We start from the raw sequence: 19,357 nt of genomic DNA, 5'->3' as shown, positions 1-19,357 counted from the left end.
CGAAAAACACACCCATTGCAACTCCTTTAAATTTGGATTTTGTCCCAAATGGAAAACCAGTGGACCAGAAGGAATATCGTGGAATAGTTGGTTCACTGATGTATTTAACTGCAAGTCGACTAGATATAATATTTGCAACATGTTTATGTGCCAAATTTCAGGCTAACCCAAAAGAATCACATTTGCATGCTGTTAAGCGCATCTTTAGGTACCTGAAAGGGTACCCTAGCCTTGGTCTTTGGTATCCCAAAGGCTCAGGGTTAGATCTAATGGATTATTCAAATTCAGATAATGCAGGTTGTAAGATAAATAGAAAGTCAACAACTAGTGGTTGTCACTTCCTAGGGGGAAAACTAGTGAGTTGGACTAGTAAGAAGCAGACTTCGGTCTCAATGTCAACTGCTGAGACAGAGTATATTTCTGCGGCCAGTTGTTGTGCCCAGATTCTTTGGATCAAAAACCAGTTACTTGATTATGGTATGAAATATACAAGAACCCCAATCTTTTGTGACAACACCAGTGCAATTGCTATATCTCACAACCCGGTGATGCACTCAAAGACAAAGCATATTGAGATCAGGTATCACTTCATTCGTGATCACGTTATGAAAGGAGACATTGAAATTCATTTCATCCCTCTGATAAACAGTTAGCTGATGTTTTTATGAATCCTCTTGATGAGAAAACTTTTAAACATCTCATCAGTGATCTAGGTATGTTAAATCCTTATTAAAATGGAGAGGCCCTCCAGTTGAGGATGGTCCAGGTGATCCTTGATTGGTTGGAGATTGAACGCCTTGATGTACTTAAAGACCAGTCCCTGATCAAATGACTCACATTTTTAGGGGGAAAGACTCAAAATATTTTTCCAATTAAAATTCTTTTTATTTTGAAAAATGCAACTGGAGAACCTCTCAGTTGAAACTGGCATCTGGAAAATCTTCCCAGTGTGCTAGTTTGGTCTTGTCTCAAACTGGTGGTCAACCAGATTTCATAACATTATGGTTTACTTGGTCAATACTTGTGACACGTGATGGTACTCGAGTGTTTGTAACACACTCACAACCGTCACCTGACGTGTCTGACGTGTCAAGATTTTTTGTTTAAAAAGAATGCACTTTTTATGGGGATTGTTGAAGATAGTGGGCGCGTGGGAATACCAGATGTCATAGCATTAAATGCTTGATGGAAGGTATTAAATATTTTTGAATTTCAAATTTTCTAAAAATCAAATTTACAAAACGATTTCGAAAATTTGGGGATTAAAATATCTGTTCATATATATGTTGGTAATATTTTATTGCCTATATATACCCCCACCAAAATCTTTTATCATTTACTTCGCACAAGAAATTCCTTCATTTACTCTTCAATCATCAAAATCGCTTCCTTTCTCTCTCTTCTTAATAAATCAAGAACCCTAATTCCAAAATTCTCATTTTCAGTTTCCAATCAAAATCAAATGGCTCCTAAATCTTCATCCTCTTCCCGTTCTCGTGATGTGAATTTGCTCACAGTTGAGTATGTTCCATCTGGGAACATTCATCCAGCCGTGGGTTGCCGAAATCCTAAATTGATTAAATTGAATCCAAACAACCCTTTGGCAAGTCTGAAAAGGCAACAATCAGCCGATTCACTCATTGGGAGAATCCAATCCTTTCTTCATGATTCTCCCCTTGGCGATTGTTTTTCTTTGAACCCACATAAGTTATATCATGACTACCTATGTGAGTTCTGGTACACGGCCACCAATTCTGATGACTGCTCATCCATCTCCTTCACCTTAAAGGATAGGCCAGTCCCGTGTACCATCACTTCTGATACGTTGAGGGATGCTCTTAACCTCAACTATTGGAGACAAGGTGAGTCTCCAGTTGTAATCTCCCAAAACATCAATTTTCGCTAGGTGCTTCTTGATATGGGCAACGAAGAAGTACTTGAGATGGGAGTTTTACGAACCAAGGGACCCATGACTATGAAAGGTCTTTCACCATCCTGGAAGTACTTCATGGTCCACTTGGTTGAAAGTTTGGGTGGGAGTTCGGGTGGTTTGGACCAGATCAACTCCTTTCAAGCAGAGATAGCATACTGCTTGTGGAATGGACTAAGGGTAGATTTCACGAACATATTGTTCAGAAGTCTTGTCTTCAAGTTCAAAGGTAACATGGTCCTTGCATACCCTTCTCGCGATTTCTATCTCTTTGTTTTAAGTTAATTCTGGGCAGAAAAGAATACAAAAATACACAATCTTTATACTCTGTGCCATAATTGTTGAGGAATCTGGACAACCTTGTGTCCACATCTAATGAGGTCCAGATTCCTCCGAGAATGTTGTTGGCATTCTCTAAAACTGATGCACCACCACCAGGTGAGTCAGAAAGACAACTGGGTGGGCCTCAAAATAATGAGGGACCCACCGGTTCGTCTGATGAGATTATGACTGTTGTCGAACCTGGAGATCTCCCCACAGGTATCCAGGTTGTTCCAAAGGCAAGAAAGTCTATCAAAAGACGAAGGAACAAATCAGAACTTGCTACTTCTGGCCAGTCACAGCCAGAGATCATGGTTCCAGAATCTGCGGCCCACGATATTGCAACTGGGAAAGAGCAGTTGTAGTTGAGGCACCAGTAACCTCTTTCTAGGGAGAAGATGCTTTGGCAACGGATCCTAGAACTAATGAAACCATTGAGGAAACTCAAACTGGTCATCAGGAGTCTGAACAACTTGTTCAGCCACCCCCAACATTTATGGATCTAGGCATAAATGAGGGTGAGTTTCAGTTTGAGTCTTCGGACTCATCTGAGACAGATTCTGACCAGAAAATGGCTGATGCATCTGTACATGATCAGCTTCCTTCCTTTTCTGGTCAACCCCTAGTTCAACAAGTTTCAGTTTCACCTCTTGACTTCTCCCAACTACAAGAAATTCCATAATTCGCCTCTCGCCAATTACTTTCCTCTATGAATGTGCCTAGAAATAGACACATTCTAACCCCACCGTCGCCGTCGTTCGCACCTAAGCATTCAGCATGAACGACAATTTGAAACTATTCCCCTTCTTTCTTCAACAACTCCTCTTGTCTCATCTGGTGCTACTACAACTGGAGAACCAACACTTGTACTACCTCATCCAGTTGTACCTGTAGTTTTTAGAGCTGGTCCAGTGACACCTTCCCCTCGGTCACTAGATAGCCAGTCCGTGTCTTTTCAAACCGATCTCTCAAACCTTCTTACGAGGGTGGAGGAGATTCAAAAGACACTCGATAAAAATGCCAAGTCCCTCTCCAGGTACCAGAAGGAACACATTACAAATGTTAAAATGGTTGACCTGGGGATTAATAAGTTCTCTGCTAATGAGGACTTGGTATTTTGGAAGCTCGATGAGTTGGTGAACTCCTCCAATCAAATGGAAACATCTTTAAGGGAGGCATTTGCACTTACTCAAACTGGGGTCACATCTTCAATCACCACTCTTTTGAATACAACTATCAGATCTTCAGAGGTGGATGTGAAGGAGCTTGAAAGACAGGTGAAGCTATTGTTTGAAAAACCTGGTCTAGATGTGACAGAGCTTGGTAACCAGTTGGCCTCTTCAGTTGGTCACAAGATAGAAGAAACTTTGGCTGCTAGAGAACAAGTATTTCTGGAAAAGGTGATATCTGAGATCACCAAGACTGCAGCGCTCCAGGTTGATCTTACTCCCATCACATCTGAGATCGATCGGTTGAGGTGCAGTCTAGATACTCTAGCCAGCAAGGTATCTGATCATTCCACTACTATAATCAATCTGACAACTGAAGCTGGCAAAAACAAGAATGAAGGTTTGAAGGAAATGATGAAGGAATTGGTCAAGGAGATGGTTCCCTCAGGTATGTCTCCAGATGAGTTGAAATTGTTAAATGAAATTCAGACGAGTCAAGTAAAAACCTTTGAAAATGTTATGACTCAGTCTCGTGAAGTAAATCATCTCTGGAGGACCTTGAGGTTGGTTTGTGGGATTTTCAAGCAGTGTAAGGATATGCAATCATGGAAGCCTCTAGCAAATTTTCCTTCAAGTCATCAAGATTTTGAGAATGTTCGATTGGGTCTAGATGCTGCCAAGGGGGAAAGGTCAGTGCATACCTCTACTACTGCTGTTGAAATCCCCAAGTCCACTGGGAAAGAGTTAGTAGTTGCTGTTGGGACTAGTACTGAAGCTAGTCAGGTTGTTGTTGCCGCCAGTACTGAAGCTGGTGGGCAGGTGATTTAACAGTTTAATGATGTTGATGTAAGGGGGAATGTGGACAAGGGAAAGGCCATTGCAACTGATGATTCTGAGAAGCTGGCCACTGATGCACCAATGTTGGAAACTGGCAATGTTGACCAATTGCCTCCAGTTACTGAAAGCGAAAGTCGGAAATTAGCAAGGATTGGGTATCTGGTCAAGGAGAGGAAGAAACAAATGAAAGTCAATCGATTTGAATCAAGGAAAACTCTCCATCCACTCTTATTGATGTAACTGATGCACAACTCCTTGGCTTGCAACTGTTGGAGTACAAGAAAATAAAAGAAGATCCAAGGATTGTAAATGCCTTGAAGGAAATGTTGGAAGTAGAACTGGACAAACACTATCTAAACGATGAAGCTGGTCTTGATGCCAATTGTTTGAATGTATCAGTGGAGAAGGCAAAAGAGATAATGTCAGAAGGGATTCTCAAACGTATTGAACAAGTGAAGAAAGTGGTCAAACAAGTATTAAATCCACCCAAGTCTAAAGGTAAGAAACAAAAAGCTTTGCCCAAAGATGCAAATCTGAGGATTTGGGTAGAGCCATCTGAACCAACAAATGAAGACATTCGAGCAGCTACTCATAAACTAAGCACGAGCTAGATTAGATTGACTAATGAATCTGAGGCTCGCACCTATTTGTCAGATGTACTGCGTCGAAGGCTCAATAAAGGCAAGATCTAAGATGTACAAGTGTCAATCAAACCTGGTGCCAAATGCTTTGTGATTAAGGTTCAATACTTTGGAGGGCCAACAAGAACAACTGAGAATCCTGATGTCCACCAGTACGGCCATTCAGAGCATGAGGAGATGCTGAACTTGTTGGAGAAAAGGCAACACAAGAACAAAGCTGAAAAAGGCTGGGAATATATATTGCAGAACCTTATCAAGTTCAAGGAAAATGTTGAAGAAAGACTGAACTTTGATCGGGAGGATAAGCAGTCAATTTCATCTGTTGCCAAAAGAAGGAAAACTGGCGAATGGCCATCTGTATAAGTTTTCCTTCTATTTATCTGTTTGTAATTTTATTTACTTTCTTGTAACTTCATTGTAAAATTATGTATGTACAAGTTGCCAGATTGTAACCCACAAGTTAGATGACTGATAAGATCTACAAACAATTAAAATTGAACCCGAGGCATTTGATGATCTATAAAAATGCCTTGGAAAATTAATAGGTTTTATCAAACACAAGTATTTCAAACTTACACTTGTATAGAAACAAGTTTGAAAATACTTGGCAATATTTCAGGACAATTAGGGGGGATTTGTTAGGTCCAGTTTTGCTGAGAGCTGGATCTCTCCAGTTGCATCTAGAGAGCATGAAGAATTATCCAAAATATTTGAAGTCCAGTTGCAATGTACAATTTATGCAACTGACGACTTCCTCCAGTTGAGATCTAAAGAACAACAATCTGAAGACATTCCAGTTGGAGTGAAAGACAACAAGTGGAAGAAAGAGAAAGGCAATGGCAGCGAAGCCCAGTTGACTTTCTACCAGACTAATCAACTGGACTTCCTCCAGTGTAAATGCCTTTACAAAGCTTTACACTGATTACGAGAAGGACCTTTTACACTACATCCTTTTGCCCGGATAATAATCTTGTCTGTAGATAAAAATGCAAAAATGTAGAGTGATTGATAAAGTAACCTTTTGTCTTACTTTATTTAGCACACACACAAAGAATTATTTACTAATACTTTTGTGTGTCGTCCACCATATTTGTACGTCGAAGTTGAGATCCCAATGCTCAACCTTCGACTATAAATAGAGGTCATTGCCCAAGCATTTCAACAACTTTGCAAACACATACATTCTGCAATATTGTTGATGAACTTGTGTAATATTCTCTCAATCGCAAAAAAGAACATTTCACAACTCTAAGTGTTTCGATTGTTAAGAGAATTTCCAAGTCTAGATCAATTGTATTTCATAGGTTGTTAGGATATTTACATCTTTGTATTATCTTGGTTCCGCAACAACCTTGTATTTTATTTAAACAATCATAAATAAAATACACTTGAAAAATACATATTGTCTCATCAATTTACTTATTTGTACCTTACTTTGTTGCATTGTATTTACTTATTCGACTTGTCACCTTAATAAGTATAACTCCACTTAACCTGGTACAATGTTCACTCTAAACTGGTCATGTCCAGATTAAGTGAAAGTATTGCAAAGTACACTCACCATTGACATAGAGGTGTCTTCAGCACTCATCTATTCGTAGTTGGGACTTACAACAAGTATGCTGCTAGTAATACCATATTTCCATGATTTTGTGAGGGGGGATGATTTTGTATCTACACATGTGATTTTCAAGGGGGGGGGGGGGAGATTGTAAGGGGAATGGAGGAGGATATATGCTTCTAGTATCATATTTGTTTTTCCCATATATATTGGTAGATTATTTTCATATATCTGTACTATATTATAAAGCAAATTCCTCAAGTCTAAATTTTAAGTTTCACCATTTACTTTTCCAAAATGCCCCTCTATCTATTCTATATTTACTTAAAATAACCATAATACTCTTTCTCTGTACTCAAATCTCAACAATCTTTTTTTTTCTCTGTCCTCTATAAATCATTTATTCCTGCAATTCATTGAAAATCTTTTATCTCAAAAACCGTACATCGATAAATTATAAAAGTTATATGGGTGTTCTTAAAATTTCATGCTCTTTCATTAGAGATGTTATTCGATATACTTGTGACGAATTTTTAAATCCAAGCGCGGAGTCCGTACGGCTAAGGCATTTGACTGTCATACTTTATGACCTATCACATTTAATCACCCCTACCTTCTCACCGCCGCAAAGCACAAGTACTTGCTCTCGTCAATAAATAATGGAGATTCCCTCGAATTAATTTCAGTTAATAACTTTGACCAAAATTGTAATTAGCTTTTATTTATGAAAAATGATTAACCCTCTTAACAAATTAGCCTAAAAATTCTACTAATGCTAGATTTAGATAGTAACATATGGATACCACTAATTATATTTCCTGATCTCACCCACCAATTTTTTCATCTACCCTCATTTAAAAGTTAAGAAGATTTTTAAGTTATTATATTAAAAGAATTAATCATTTTCCTTTATTACTCATATGTACATTATACATTACGAGTAAATTATAGTAGTGTAATGTTAAAAAAAAAAATATTATAGTAGTGACAATTTCCAAACGCTTTATTCTCTTTGCGCAGAAAATTCAAAATTCGAAACAAACCTAATCCCTTCTCTCTCTCTCTCTCTCTCTCTCTCTCTCAAAACACACGCACAGGCGGCACAGATATCAATGGGTGGCTGCTGTAGTAAGAGCACCGCCGCTACCACGATGCCGCTGGCACCTAATGACCACGAATCCGACCTCAAATCTCTCCCCCCTCCTCCTCCTCAACATGAGAAGAAGAAAGAAATCTTTGTCATCAAACACCGAATTAGTCATGATGATGGAACAAATGCAACTTTCAATACTACTACTACTACTAGTGTTTATAAAGAAGAAGAATTTGATGATGATAATCAAATCTTACAATGTGGTAGTGGTAGTGGTAGTGGTAGTAGGCTTAGCCGGAGTAATTCCACCACCCGACTTGATAACCCTAGTCGAAAAAGGTCTTGTCGTTCCAATTTGAGTGTCGATTTCGATTTGAATACTCGTTTCGATAATCTTTATTACCATCATGATGTTGATGATGAGCACCGGGCGGGTCGGGCTAGGGGGGTTTCTGCTACAAGGAACGGTAGTAGTAGGTCTAGTAGTAAAGAAAGGAGAATTAGCATATCTCCTAGTAGAACAACAAGAAGAAGATCTGAATCGCCTTTTCGTAATTTAAATACTAGTATAGCTGGAAATAGCAATCCGGTGAAAATGGTTTCAGTTCCTGCAACTAATAAGAGTTGTAATTTTCAAGAGGAAGTGTGTGTTAAGAGGATTCATGTGAAGCGAAATGTATCCCCTGCCAAGGCACGACCTACTGACCTTAGGGTTTTTACTGACCAACACCATACCGATACCAGGGAAGTTGATCGATTGTATTATACACGCAAATCATTGGTGGAGATTGACAACAACTCTGCAACATCTAATCAACCAGGTAAAAGAACCCGCAAGCTATCTCGCGACATGAATCTAGAAACACAGTTCGATCCTAGTCCAGGTCCACCTTCGTATGCAAGTTTGTTACTGGAGGATATCCACAAATTTCATCAAAATAACCCTAATGCTGCCACTGCCGCCTCCCCTGCTTTTGTTCTTCCAGAATGTGTCACCAAGGCGTGCTCAATTATGGAGGCCGTGTCTGATCTCAATTCCAACACTAGTTCATTGTGTTCTGAGGACAGATATAAAAACCTAACTATGATTGAACATCAGATCAAAAAAGACAAACCTATAGAATCTGGGACGGTGGTTAATGGTGTTTCTGCTTCTGCTGTTGGAGACCAACCACACTCTCAAACCGAACTCACTTCTCACAACTTCAAAGTGAGAGGATTGGGTGGATTTAAGAAGGATTTCATGGATTATCCAAGCAAGGGAACAACGCATGGTCGTAGAAGTGCTTATTCTCTTCCCAAAACCACCACTGCAGCATTGACATAAATTGTACTGATAGAGTGATAGACATTTGTATCTGTAAAATTTTCTTACCTTCAGGTGTTCCTTTCGTAATAGAATTCTTCTTTTCAATGAATATGCATGGGTTGTGCTCTTTAAATTTACATTTAAATGTGCTAAAAAGTTAACATTTACATTGAATTGTACATCTACAAGCATATTTCAGTGTGTACTATTGAATGCTTGTTTTATACTAGATATGCGCGGAGTATATCTATAAATCTATACATATACCCACTGGGTCACTATTTACAGTCCTTTTGATTGCTAGATCTTCATGACATGAGTATAACAATAATTTCGTTCATTTGACAGCGTTCTTGTAGTTGACCATATATATGGCAGCAACAGTAACAACAGCTCCTGCTAGCTGAACAGGTGAGAAGGTCTCTCCAAGATAAAGGAAACTGTAAATAAAGATGAATGAAAATATAAGAAAAACCCCTGATATGCTAACCCAAGACTTCAAAATGCATTGGAAACTAATAACCCCTGATGGTATTACATTCATGCCTCATGAAACATCAAATATAGGCTTTTTATTCTAGCAATAGAGGTGGCAAATTTGACTCCTTTCCTTATAAAAGCGTCACTTTGGGCAAAGCTTGATTTGTAAGACGTCAAGTGGCCAATGGTAAAAAGAAAAAAAAGCTGAAAAAAGAAATGGATAAATCACCTCCAAGATCATATTTTTAAACTGGATCAGTATAAACTATAAAGACACGTGATTCTGCCAAAAAAAATTAACCACATTACTATAAAAGATTTACAACTTTGTGACGCAAAGTGTCCCAGTCAGCCAAACCCGTAATCACCATAAACTAAATTATTTGTTTAGCCCCGTTACCCATCTTGCCAATTTACAACCTCTGGGAACACTGTTTGCCTAGAAGACCTAACGATTTTCCTGCCCATGATAGCAAGGCCTTATGATAGCAAAAACTGAACTTACCCAAAAACTGAAGCGAACATTGGTGTTAGAAAGGTAAGAGAGCTAAGCTTTGTCAAGCTACCTGGCAAGTGTCAACCATGAAAAATATTAGCATCTATGCAATAAACAGATAAAACAGAGACACAACTAAAGATGAAGATAACCTCTTGTAGCATTGTAGAAGTATAGGCCATAGCTGATAGCACTGCCAAAAACCGAGGTATACAAAAGCGCGAAAAGGTCATTTGTTGTGAGCTCATTCAATCCTCCATTAACAGCCGGATCATGAACAAGAATCGACACTGCTGCTAGCGGAATCCCACCAAGAACCATGTGCTGCAAAAAATATTTCAATGGAAGTTAATCTTGTGTGGGAAAAAATGCTGAATAAATTACATACACAACAGTATAGAAACACTGGCTCTTAAAGCCCTTTTATCATGCAGTTTATTAGATCTAGGGATGAAATGGTTACCGGAAACCTCAATTAGCCACAAATTCAGGACTTGTTTACAATGAAAATGCATATCCTCCCATAGTTTCGAATTTGAATTCCTTTATATCTGATGTTAATATAACTTCGGATATCACTATATTCAGTTTCAGAATGCATTCAATCAAATCTCATTTCTTAGTAAATATAGTAAACTATACATAAGAAGGTAAGTGGGTGGGAACCCTCTGGTCCCAAGTACCGTTTTGGTATCCAGAGCGCACACCACATAGAACTCATGCCCGGTAAGTCACCATTCTCACACATGGATCACAAGATATAACTTCTCCACTTGCCTTTGGCATGTTTTGAACCTGTGACCTCTAGCCTTCATCTGTGGGACCATGTGATCACATGATGGCGGTACAACTGGGGTTTCACCCCCATTAGTTAGTAACCTATACATAGCATGGCAGAAGTGAAAACACACAGAAGAGAATCCAATATTTCGGACATCATTTAATATATTTGGTAATATATATCAATTAAAAGTCCCCAAAAGTGTATGGAAATGCTAACAAAATTAAGCTTAAAAAAGACATATGACACTAAGTAAACTAATGTTTTCTCTCTCCCAACATTTCTTGGTGAGATTAAGTTTATAAATCATTCTTAAGTGTAGCATTTCTCATTTGTTTCAGTTTCAAAACTGTATTTTATAAATTACTAATTAAGAGTAAGAGAGTGGACATTATAGTGTTGTCGGGCCAACGAACTAGAGGCATCCTATTTCAACATGTGCTTTATAATACATAATTTGACCCGAACCCATTTTACTAGTTACCTGACCCACCTGTCCAGCCCATATCGCCAGCTTTGTCACTGACCATTTATACTGATGTGACTATATATCCGTAGACCTTACAAAACATGGTTTTGTATCTTGCCACATTTCAGAAATAACAAGTATTTCAAGTGCAGGATAATTCTAATATCCAAAACCATTTTTCCTTGTATCTTTGACTATGTCATTAGTCAACCGTTAGTAGTGACTGTTACGCCGTTAGATGCTGTTAATCGCTTTAATTGCGAAGTAATTAATTTCTCGTTTGATTAGATGATTAATGTGGTGTGCATATTGCTATTGATTGACATAGTTGTTCGATTGTATTAATATAATTTGTTATTTGCCATTGAGTGCTTGAGACGTTTGTCAATGTTCCCATCGTAACCAGTGTTATTAATTGAGTTGATATTGTCATTATGGAGGCTCTAAGAGGCGTTAATGCCACTAATTGAAAGTTAGACCTGGGTAATTAGGGAGTAACCTAATTTCTATCACATAATCAGTTTCATTTCGAAAAAAAGAAAAGCCACCACAAGCCATAGTCCCCATTTGATTATTTGTAGCCGAATTGGTGTCGAATGGAGAAGGATTTCAGGGTGCTTGGGTCCGTTTGTTTATCCATTCAGGTATTGTCTTCATTTGTGTTCTTTTATATCATTATTATATCTATTTCAATTGACTTACTTATGCAGATTAAGGCTAAGTTTCATTGATTGTGTTTGTGGTTAACCCCATTTTGTTTGTTATGGTTTTCTGGGATAATTAGTCATATCAAGACATCTATTCCCCCTATATGGGTGATAACTTACTTCTGGAAATGGACAAAGTGGTGAAGTCGTTTGAGGGTGGTTTAAGGGTTGCAATTATCAATTTTGTTATATTCGGCTGACCTAACAATGGGTTGTTTCAACTTGACACTAACCAAAACTGTTTGACTGCGGATCTTTAGAAACTTAGTGGTCTCACTAATTCGGGGAAGCGCTGAAGCCACAAAGGTACTAAATTGCAAGATCTGATTGATACAGTTGGTCGATACCCTTTTTCTCGGAAGCAGATACATGGGGTTGGATGTTTTTAATTGTTAAACCGATTCGCCTCGCTATTTATGCAGTCACATTGTCGAGTCTCCCAACTGCTACAAGATGGGATGCAGTGGCTCCTAGGAAGGTAAATGTTCATTGTATGGCGAGTATTACTTGATAGATTATATACTCGTCAATCTTACTAAAAAGACAGACATGACATAAAGTTTGGTCCCCGATTTCTAAATGGTTAGAGGTGGGATCGATGTGTTTTATGACCCTGATGGATATGATGGTTTGGTTTGACAGCCTACGTGTCTCTCACAATAAAAAGAAAACGATAAAGATAATAGTATATAGTGGGTTATGGTTTATTTTGGAGCTTAAGAAATGAAGTGGTATTCAGCAAGCAGCACCAAAGATTTGATTTACTTTGTCATCTGTCGTTAATTTTTCGTATTCATGCTACTCTTCTAGATGTAAAAATTTTAGAATGGCTTGGAGTGATTGGATTAAAAACCCACTCCTAGCGATAAAACGGAGTTCTTTTTAATCCATTTAAGCTTTTTAAAGCGATTTTTAGTTATTTATAAAAAGGAAAATGATTAATCCTCCTAATACATTCTCATAAAAATCCTCCTAATAATATGTTCATGCCACATGATACAATCAAAGGGTGGAATTAGGAGGGAGAATCGTTTTAGTAGAACGCCTTAGGTGTAAAACTGTCATCCCTCTGCATATACTAATTACTAATAGGAAAGACAATAAAAAGATGGACAATAATTTATCCACTTTGAACTTCAGCCTTAATAGTCACCATAAAACCACATGATCATGATCATGACATGTAAATTCAATTCATTCTCTCTTTTTAACTTTTATAAGTGTCATGATCTTGTTATTAAATTCAACACTATAGGTTACTATTCTTACTATTGAGGTGGTAAAATGTACCAGTTAGGCAACAAGTCGAAATCACAACATCTATCTTATCGTGAGTTTAAGAGTATTCAAAATTGGAGCAAGTTTACAGATGATTACCCATCCAGTTGCCATAACAGGATCCGAGTATTTAGAAACCCATCGCACCATGACTGTACCAACAGCCATACTTTGAGCTGCTAGAAGCATCCACCATTCCCCGCTCCCCCATAAAGAAAAATTATTCTCTTTAAATGATATGGCAGGTAGCTGCAAAAAACAATTCATTACAAGATTTTATCAATTATCCTATTCAATGACTAGTCAAGATTAAAAAAACATTAAAGGGGTGTTTGGATGTCCATTTTCAAAGGGGTTTAAAATTTGAACCATTATAAGATACAGTTATAAGAAAAGGTTACTTATAGCTAACAATTGTAAGGTAGTTTCACATTTTGGCCAGAGAAGAATCCAGATATGGCCACAGAATAGTTAGGCCGCGTACATCAAAACCAAGGGCACAAACCTTCCCAGGTAGCTAGAATAAGGACCCCTGTTCGATTTTACTTTAATCAAAAGTAAAAACTTTATAAAACCTAACTGATTAGAGGATCACACCCATAACCAGTTCACCAAAGCATTAAAAACTGATCAACTGTGACATCAAATCAATATAATAAGTTTGAAGACACATCGACACAACCCCTTAGCAAGTCTTGTATCCTTATGCATAAAGCAAAGTCGGAAAATAGTCAGGAAACAAAAGTTGGATGATAAACATCCTATAGTGTCTGGCCATAAAGGGGGAAAGAAACGGTGCCAAGAGATAAACAAGTTCTAAAATTAATGTGTACCTCAAGAAGTGCAAGGCCTACAATACCAAGAACAAGGCCTGCAATCCCAAATATACTAATGGATTCACCAAATAGCAAGGATGCAAGAACAGCGACTGTCAAAGGCTGTGAATCAATTATAACCTGTAATGGAAAATCTAATTTAACTTTCTGAAGGAAGTAACAATCCTTGATGAAAAACATCAAGAAAAATATATGCAAAGAAACTGCAGTGTAATGAGCATACACTGCCAAGACCAGCAGACGTCTTTTCCAATCCTTTTGCTAAAAAACCCTGAAATCCCACCAACGAACATAATTAGACTCCCAGTAGTCCATATAAATTCAAAACGTAGACAAATCTCGTTGTTAATAAACAGTTCAACTGCTACTTAATATTCAAAAAATCCTAAAAGAGAAATTGTTATTCCCTCATCTCCAACCAATTTTAAAAACTTCCACTTTGAAGAGTTGTAATTCGGCACTTTTCATGGAATTTAAGTCAACAATCAAACTTAGAGTGTGGTTGGATGTGTGTATACCATGGGAAGTAATAAGCAAATACAATAAAGAACACGAATACTTTCCCTGGCATTCCGAAGATGTTTACCTAAGGAGATTAGAGATACGAGCTCTTTCTGAAGGGATCAAGACTAGAAGTTCAATCTTATTGTGTAACATTTGAACATATGATTACAAAAGTCTCGAAATAAAAATGCCCAGTTTCCTAAATGGATGAATAATACAATTGGAAATAATGGCAATAGATGTCTATGTATGACAAAACTAGTAAGAGTGATAACCTGAAAACAAGTAGCATCAACAAGAGCAAAAAGAGCAATAGAAAACCAAGCATTGAACCCAGATGGAAAATCTTTGCCACGAGAAGCAGCAAAAGAAACTAAAAGTAATCCAGAAGGAATCAAGCGAAACCATGATACGAAAAGCGGGCCGGTTGTGGGCAAAACTTCCTTCATAGCAACCATAGCTGTACCCCAAAAGAAAAATGGAGAAACGACTAAACCCCATTCCCATACCAATTGTATCAATGAAGACCAAGACCCTTTTTCGGATAATGATATTTCATATTCTGCTCCTCCTCCTTGTTTTCCTTCGGAATTAGCTACCACACATTCTACATCTGTTCCTGTTCCAATACACTCGATTTCACTGCTACTTGGCTCTGAATTGGAAGACGTCGTTGCCCTTGTTTTCAGGCTAACCCTTTTGAATTTCAGGCAAATCGGGAGGTGGGTTTTGGTAAATCGGCGGTGGGTGGTGATTGGTAACGATGGAATTTGATAGCAAACGGCAGATGCACCATGGCAGCTGCTGCTCCGGAACGCCATTTTTTTCTCCAGGCACTAGTCTTATTTTTAGGACCAGTTTGTCTTGTTTTTTTTTTAAAATAATCTTATTATCTATACTATATTATAAATCAGATTTTCCCTATCTTTTCAACATTGAACTTAAAATTTTCAATATTAATTTTAAGTACTTCCCTAAAATGTCCCTCCTATCTATTCTATATTTATCTAAAATAAATATAATACTCTTTCTCTCTCCTCAAATCTCAACCAATCATCTTTTTTCTCTCTCCTCTATAAATCAATTATTCCTCCAATTCATTCAAAATATTTTATCTCAAAAACCGTACATCGATAAATTATAAAAGTTGTGTGGGTGTTCTTAAAATTTCATGCTCTTTCATTAGAGATGTCATTCGATATACTTTCGACAAATTTTTAAATCCGATGGCGGAGCCCGTATGGCTAAGGCATTTGACTATCATACTCTATGACATATCAACTCCTATAACCTATCATACTCTATGACCTAGGTTCCCCACCATCTCACCGCAGCAATGCGCGGATACTTGCTCTCGTCTACTCTAATAAGGGAATTATTAAGGGATTATGGCACTCGAATGTAACCAACTATGACTCAATAGTTATGTAATGTAGTGACCTTTCAAATTGGCTATTTGATGTAAGTACCTTTCATTTTTGTTCTTTTAATGTATCGGTTGACCTGTTGTACCGGTAGCCGGTAATATTGTTAGTTTTAGTTTGGGATTATGGCACTAGAGTGTAACCAACTATGACTGAATGGTTATGTTATGCAATGTTCCTTAAAACTGGCTATCTGATGTAAGAACCTCTCATTTTTGTACTTTTCATTTACCGGTTGACCTATTGTACGGTCATGGTTATGGTTGTGAGTTATGAACTCCAACGAAATGGATGGTCAATGGTCTTAGACTATGACGAGGTTGTAGTAGGTAGTCTCGGTCTCATTTTTTCTGCCATTTAGGAGGTGCGACCATCTCTTCACCGTCTCCACATCCGGACACGTGCCACCGCCGATTGCCACCAATAATATAAACAGATGTCAGCCACCACCCAGACAACCACCGTCGCCATTCTCTGTCAAACCCCCCCCCCCCCTTTTACCCCATTGTAAACCAAAGTTGCTGGATCTTGATTGTGGTGGGGATAGGATGGTCGAATCTTTCTGGTTAACAATGATGAAGTGATCATAACACAATCTGATTTGGGGATTAAGGTTTGAGTATGATTACTATTGAATCGTGTTCTGAAATCAATAAATGTATATATGCATCTTTCTATATCTAGTGTTGATTTGTGTTCGGGATTGAAGTTAGACATTGAGTTACAGTTTCACATTTGCTCTCCGGAAAAAATTGTTGTTACCGAAGATAGTGCCGGAAATTAGACGGAGAAGATGACCAGAGTATAAAGTCGTCGGACTAACCCAGTAGGATACATCGAGTAAACAAAACAGAGAGGTTCTTACATCAATTTTAACACTTTCGTAGGTTACTGCATTACACAACCATTCACTCATAGTTGGTTACACTCCGGTGCCTTAATCCCTATTCTTTTTTACGTCAAACGTGGCATTACCGGTTACAAATAGGATGTTACCCGGTAAGATACATTAAAAGAACAAAAATGGAAGGTACTTACATCAGATAGCCAATTTGAAAGGTCACTACATTACATAATCATTGAGTCATAGTTGGTTACATTCCGGTGCCATAATCCCAATTATTAAACATAAAATTGATTTGGTTCAGTGGTTGTTTTCTTTTTACTTTTCTGTCCTTCTTGTTTCTATTTTATTATTTGAACCCCCTAAAGTTATATAATTTTTTTTTAAAATTTTTTGTAACATCTTTTTTTATATACCTTTATGTTTTACTAATATTTTTTATATTTTCACATTTTTACTTGTATTTTGTCATTTTTATATTTTGACATTTTTAGCATCTTATTTTTTGTAATATATTTTTTTTAACTTTTTAAATTTTTTATAACTTTATTATATATACTTTATAACAATGACATATGTGTTGTAGTTTATGATGATTTAACATTTAGTTTTTTTTATATATATAACTTTTGTTTAATTTATTATTTTTTTTGTCTTTGTATTATACAATAGTTTTCAACACTTTGTAACATTTAAACTTTTATAGAATATTTTTTATAAATCTGTATTTTTTTTAATATTCCATTTGTATATTCATCATTTCTTTAAGTTTTTGGTCTTTTATAAAAAAAAATTTGTAAAATTTTGTTTTACATGTATGTTATCAAAATTTTCTTTTGTTTTCTTTTGATTTATGCATTTCTTTATAAAATTTTTACGAAAGAATAGTATTTGATAACGCAGACATTTTCAAAAGCCGATGTTGTAACAACCGTCTTAGAAATGTAGTAAATAACTTTCTCAAATTTCATCTAAGTTCTTGACATGCTTTAGACTTAAGATATGTGCTCACAGGAAGGTCAATTTGATCTTAAACCTTGAATTATAAGACGAGTCTAGGATATAATACGATAAAATACTAGGTTTCAAGTCGAAAATGTTCGTATTTATGAAAGTTCTAGTCCTAAAATATTCACAAATAATTCCTAAACTTACTAAGATCATTTAATAATGGAAAACTATAAATAGAGGGTTAGAGAGAGAGAGCTTCATTCATCATCTTCTCCATCTATCTTCACTCTCTCTCTAAAACACATAGTGCAGCCACCATAAACACACTAAAATCATCTTTTGATTTTGAGTTGTTAAACCAAAATTTCTTATACTTTTAGCATCCTTGTGATAATCAAAACATACTTCTAGCATCAGATTTCAGGTAACAACAACAAATTTTGAGTTTTTGATCAAAATAAAAGTGTACTTTTTTTATGTTCTTGATGATTTGGTCCGATTTTGATATGAAAAACGTGTTAATAACTAATGGGTTTGTGTCTAAATGTGTTTAATAATCTTTTTGTGAACAAATTTGGGTCATAACATGCTTTAATTTACAAAACCCATTTTTGAAAATAAGGGAAACTTGTTCTTGATGTGCCACACCTTAAACATGTTATAGATGGTCTTGAAATCGTTAAAAGTGTTAATGGTTAGTGTTATTATGTATATATGTACTAGTTTGATGTTCAAACAAGTCCCGAAATCGATCTAGATCTTCATGATAATTAAGTTCTTGTTTCAGCTCGTTTGGATGATGAAACGATCTCCCTGGGATGATCTTGTCAAGATCGTCCCGGGCAGCCCCCTTGATTTTTGGTTCTTGCTCGTTTGTTCTTGTGTGATGTTGTGGTGTGTTGGAACGTTTAATGGGTAACCAATCCTTTGGATTGGTTTAGCTCAGACACTTGATCGTGAATCGATCATGTGCCTTGTTCTTGCTCTTAAATCACTTAAAACGATCTTGAGCCTTTGTTCCCTTAAGACGATCTTGAAGTGCAACCAGGACGATCTTGACCTATTGTCTGCTAAAACGATCTTGCTAAGAGTCCAATGGGACGATCTTGTGTCAGCTAGGACGATCTGGTGCCTCTGAAACCTTAGGACGATCCTGATCAAAACATGAGACGATCTTGAGTACTTCCAAACCCTAGAACGACCTTGTGCATTCATTAAACAACTTGTACTCGTTCTATATCATACCACACTTGGTCCTTAATCATCAAATCATTTCATAACATCATTATCACACGATTTAATCTCACCTAAGGCTATTTCCTAACCTCAAAGCTAGTTCATGAATCGATCTAAAACAACATTGTGCAAACCCTAATTGAGTTCTTAAAGCGAAGGACCATTAATAAAGATACGAGACAACTAATTAACATTTAAAGGTATATATGTGTGAGTTCATAGACGTCCAGTTCGTATATTTAAAGTTCATTCAAACTCGTTTTGAGTCAAAACGTTCAAAGATCTTCAATGGACCAAATCATCAGTTAATCAAGGTTATTTCAATGATTAATTAACCACATGAATTAATATGTGTATGATTTATATTTAGGTTTTCTTCAAGGTGTACTTGGAGTTTGATAGATAAAACCTATCTAGCTTGGTGTTTGTTCTCTGTACTTATAAACCATGCTTGTACAAGATCACTGTGAGTTTCGTAGCCCCTTTTTAC

General features: G+C 36.9%; 2 protein-coding genes across 2 annotated transcripts; one reads left to right on the top strand and one right to left on the bottom strand.

Moving 5' to 3' along the window:
- Window positions 1-7,485: 7,485 nt before the first annotated feature.
- On the top strand, window positions 7,486-8,970 carry LOC122587087 (uncharacterized protein At1g65710-like). Its single transcript, XM_043759161.1, has one exon. The coding sequence runs from the start codon at window positions 7,572-7,574 to the stop codon at window positions 8,877-8,879; it is 1,308 nt and encodes a 435-aa protein (XP_043615096.1). The 5' UTR covers window positions 7,486-7,571; the 3' UTR covers window positions 8,880-8,970.
- A 24-nt stretch (window positions 8,971-8,994) lies between these two features.
- Window positions 8,995-15,273, bottom strand: LOC122587088 (WAT1-related protein At3g02690, chloroplastic). The gene is made up of 7 exons (XM_043759163.1): window positions 14,688-15,273; window positions 14,132-14,179; window positions 13,906-14,028; window positions 13,172-13,321; window positions 9,990-10,161; window positions 9,847-9,907; window positions 8,995-9,301 (listed from the first exon to the last, which is right to left on the bottom strand). Exons 1-7 carry the CDS (start codon window positions 15,231-15,233, stop codon window positions 9,199-9,201), a joined length of 1,203 nt encoding a protein of 400 aa, XP_043615098.1. The 5' UTR covers window positions 15,234-15,273; the 3' UTR covers window positions 8,995-9,198.
- Window positions 15,274-19,357: the final 4,084 nt, after the last annotated feature.

This window comes from Erigeron canadensis, chromosome 2, assembly GCF_010389155.1.
Source record: "Erigeron canadensis isolate Cc75 chromosome 2, C_canadensis_v1, whole genome shotgun sequence".
NCBI classification, from domain to species: Eukaryota; Viridiplantae; Streptophyta; class Magnoliopsida; order Asterales; family Asteraceae; genus Erigeron; species Erigeron canadensis.
The sequence above is the reverse complement of the archived record's forward strand: the minus strand, read 5'-3'. Positions and strand labels throughout refer to the sequence as shown.

Coding starts and splice junctions, on each gene's coding strand:
- LOC122587088 (XM_043759163.1), bottom strand. CDS start 15,233: ATGGCGTTCCGGAGCAGCAGCTGCCATGGTGCATCTGCCGTTTGCTAT. Junction 9,908..9,989: donor CTTCTACAATGCTACAAGAG/GTTATCTTCATC, acceptor GACACTTGCCAG/GTAGCTTGACAAAGCTTAGC. Junction 9,302..9,846: donor ATGTTCGCTTCAGTTTTTGG/GTAAGTTCAGTT, acceptor CTTTATTTACAG/TTTCCTTTATCTTGGAGAGA.
- LOC122587087 (XM_043759161.1), top strand. CDS start 7,572: ATGGGTGGCTGCTGTAGTAAGAGCACCGCCGCTACCACGATGCCGCTG.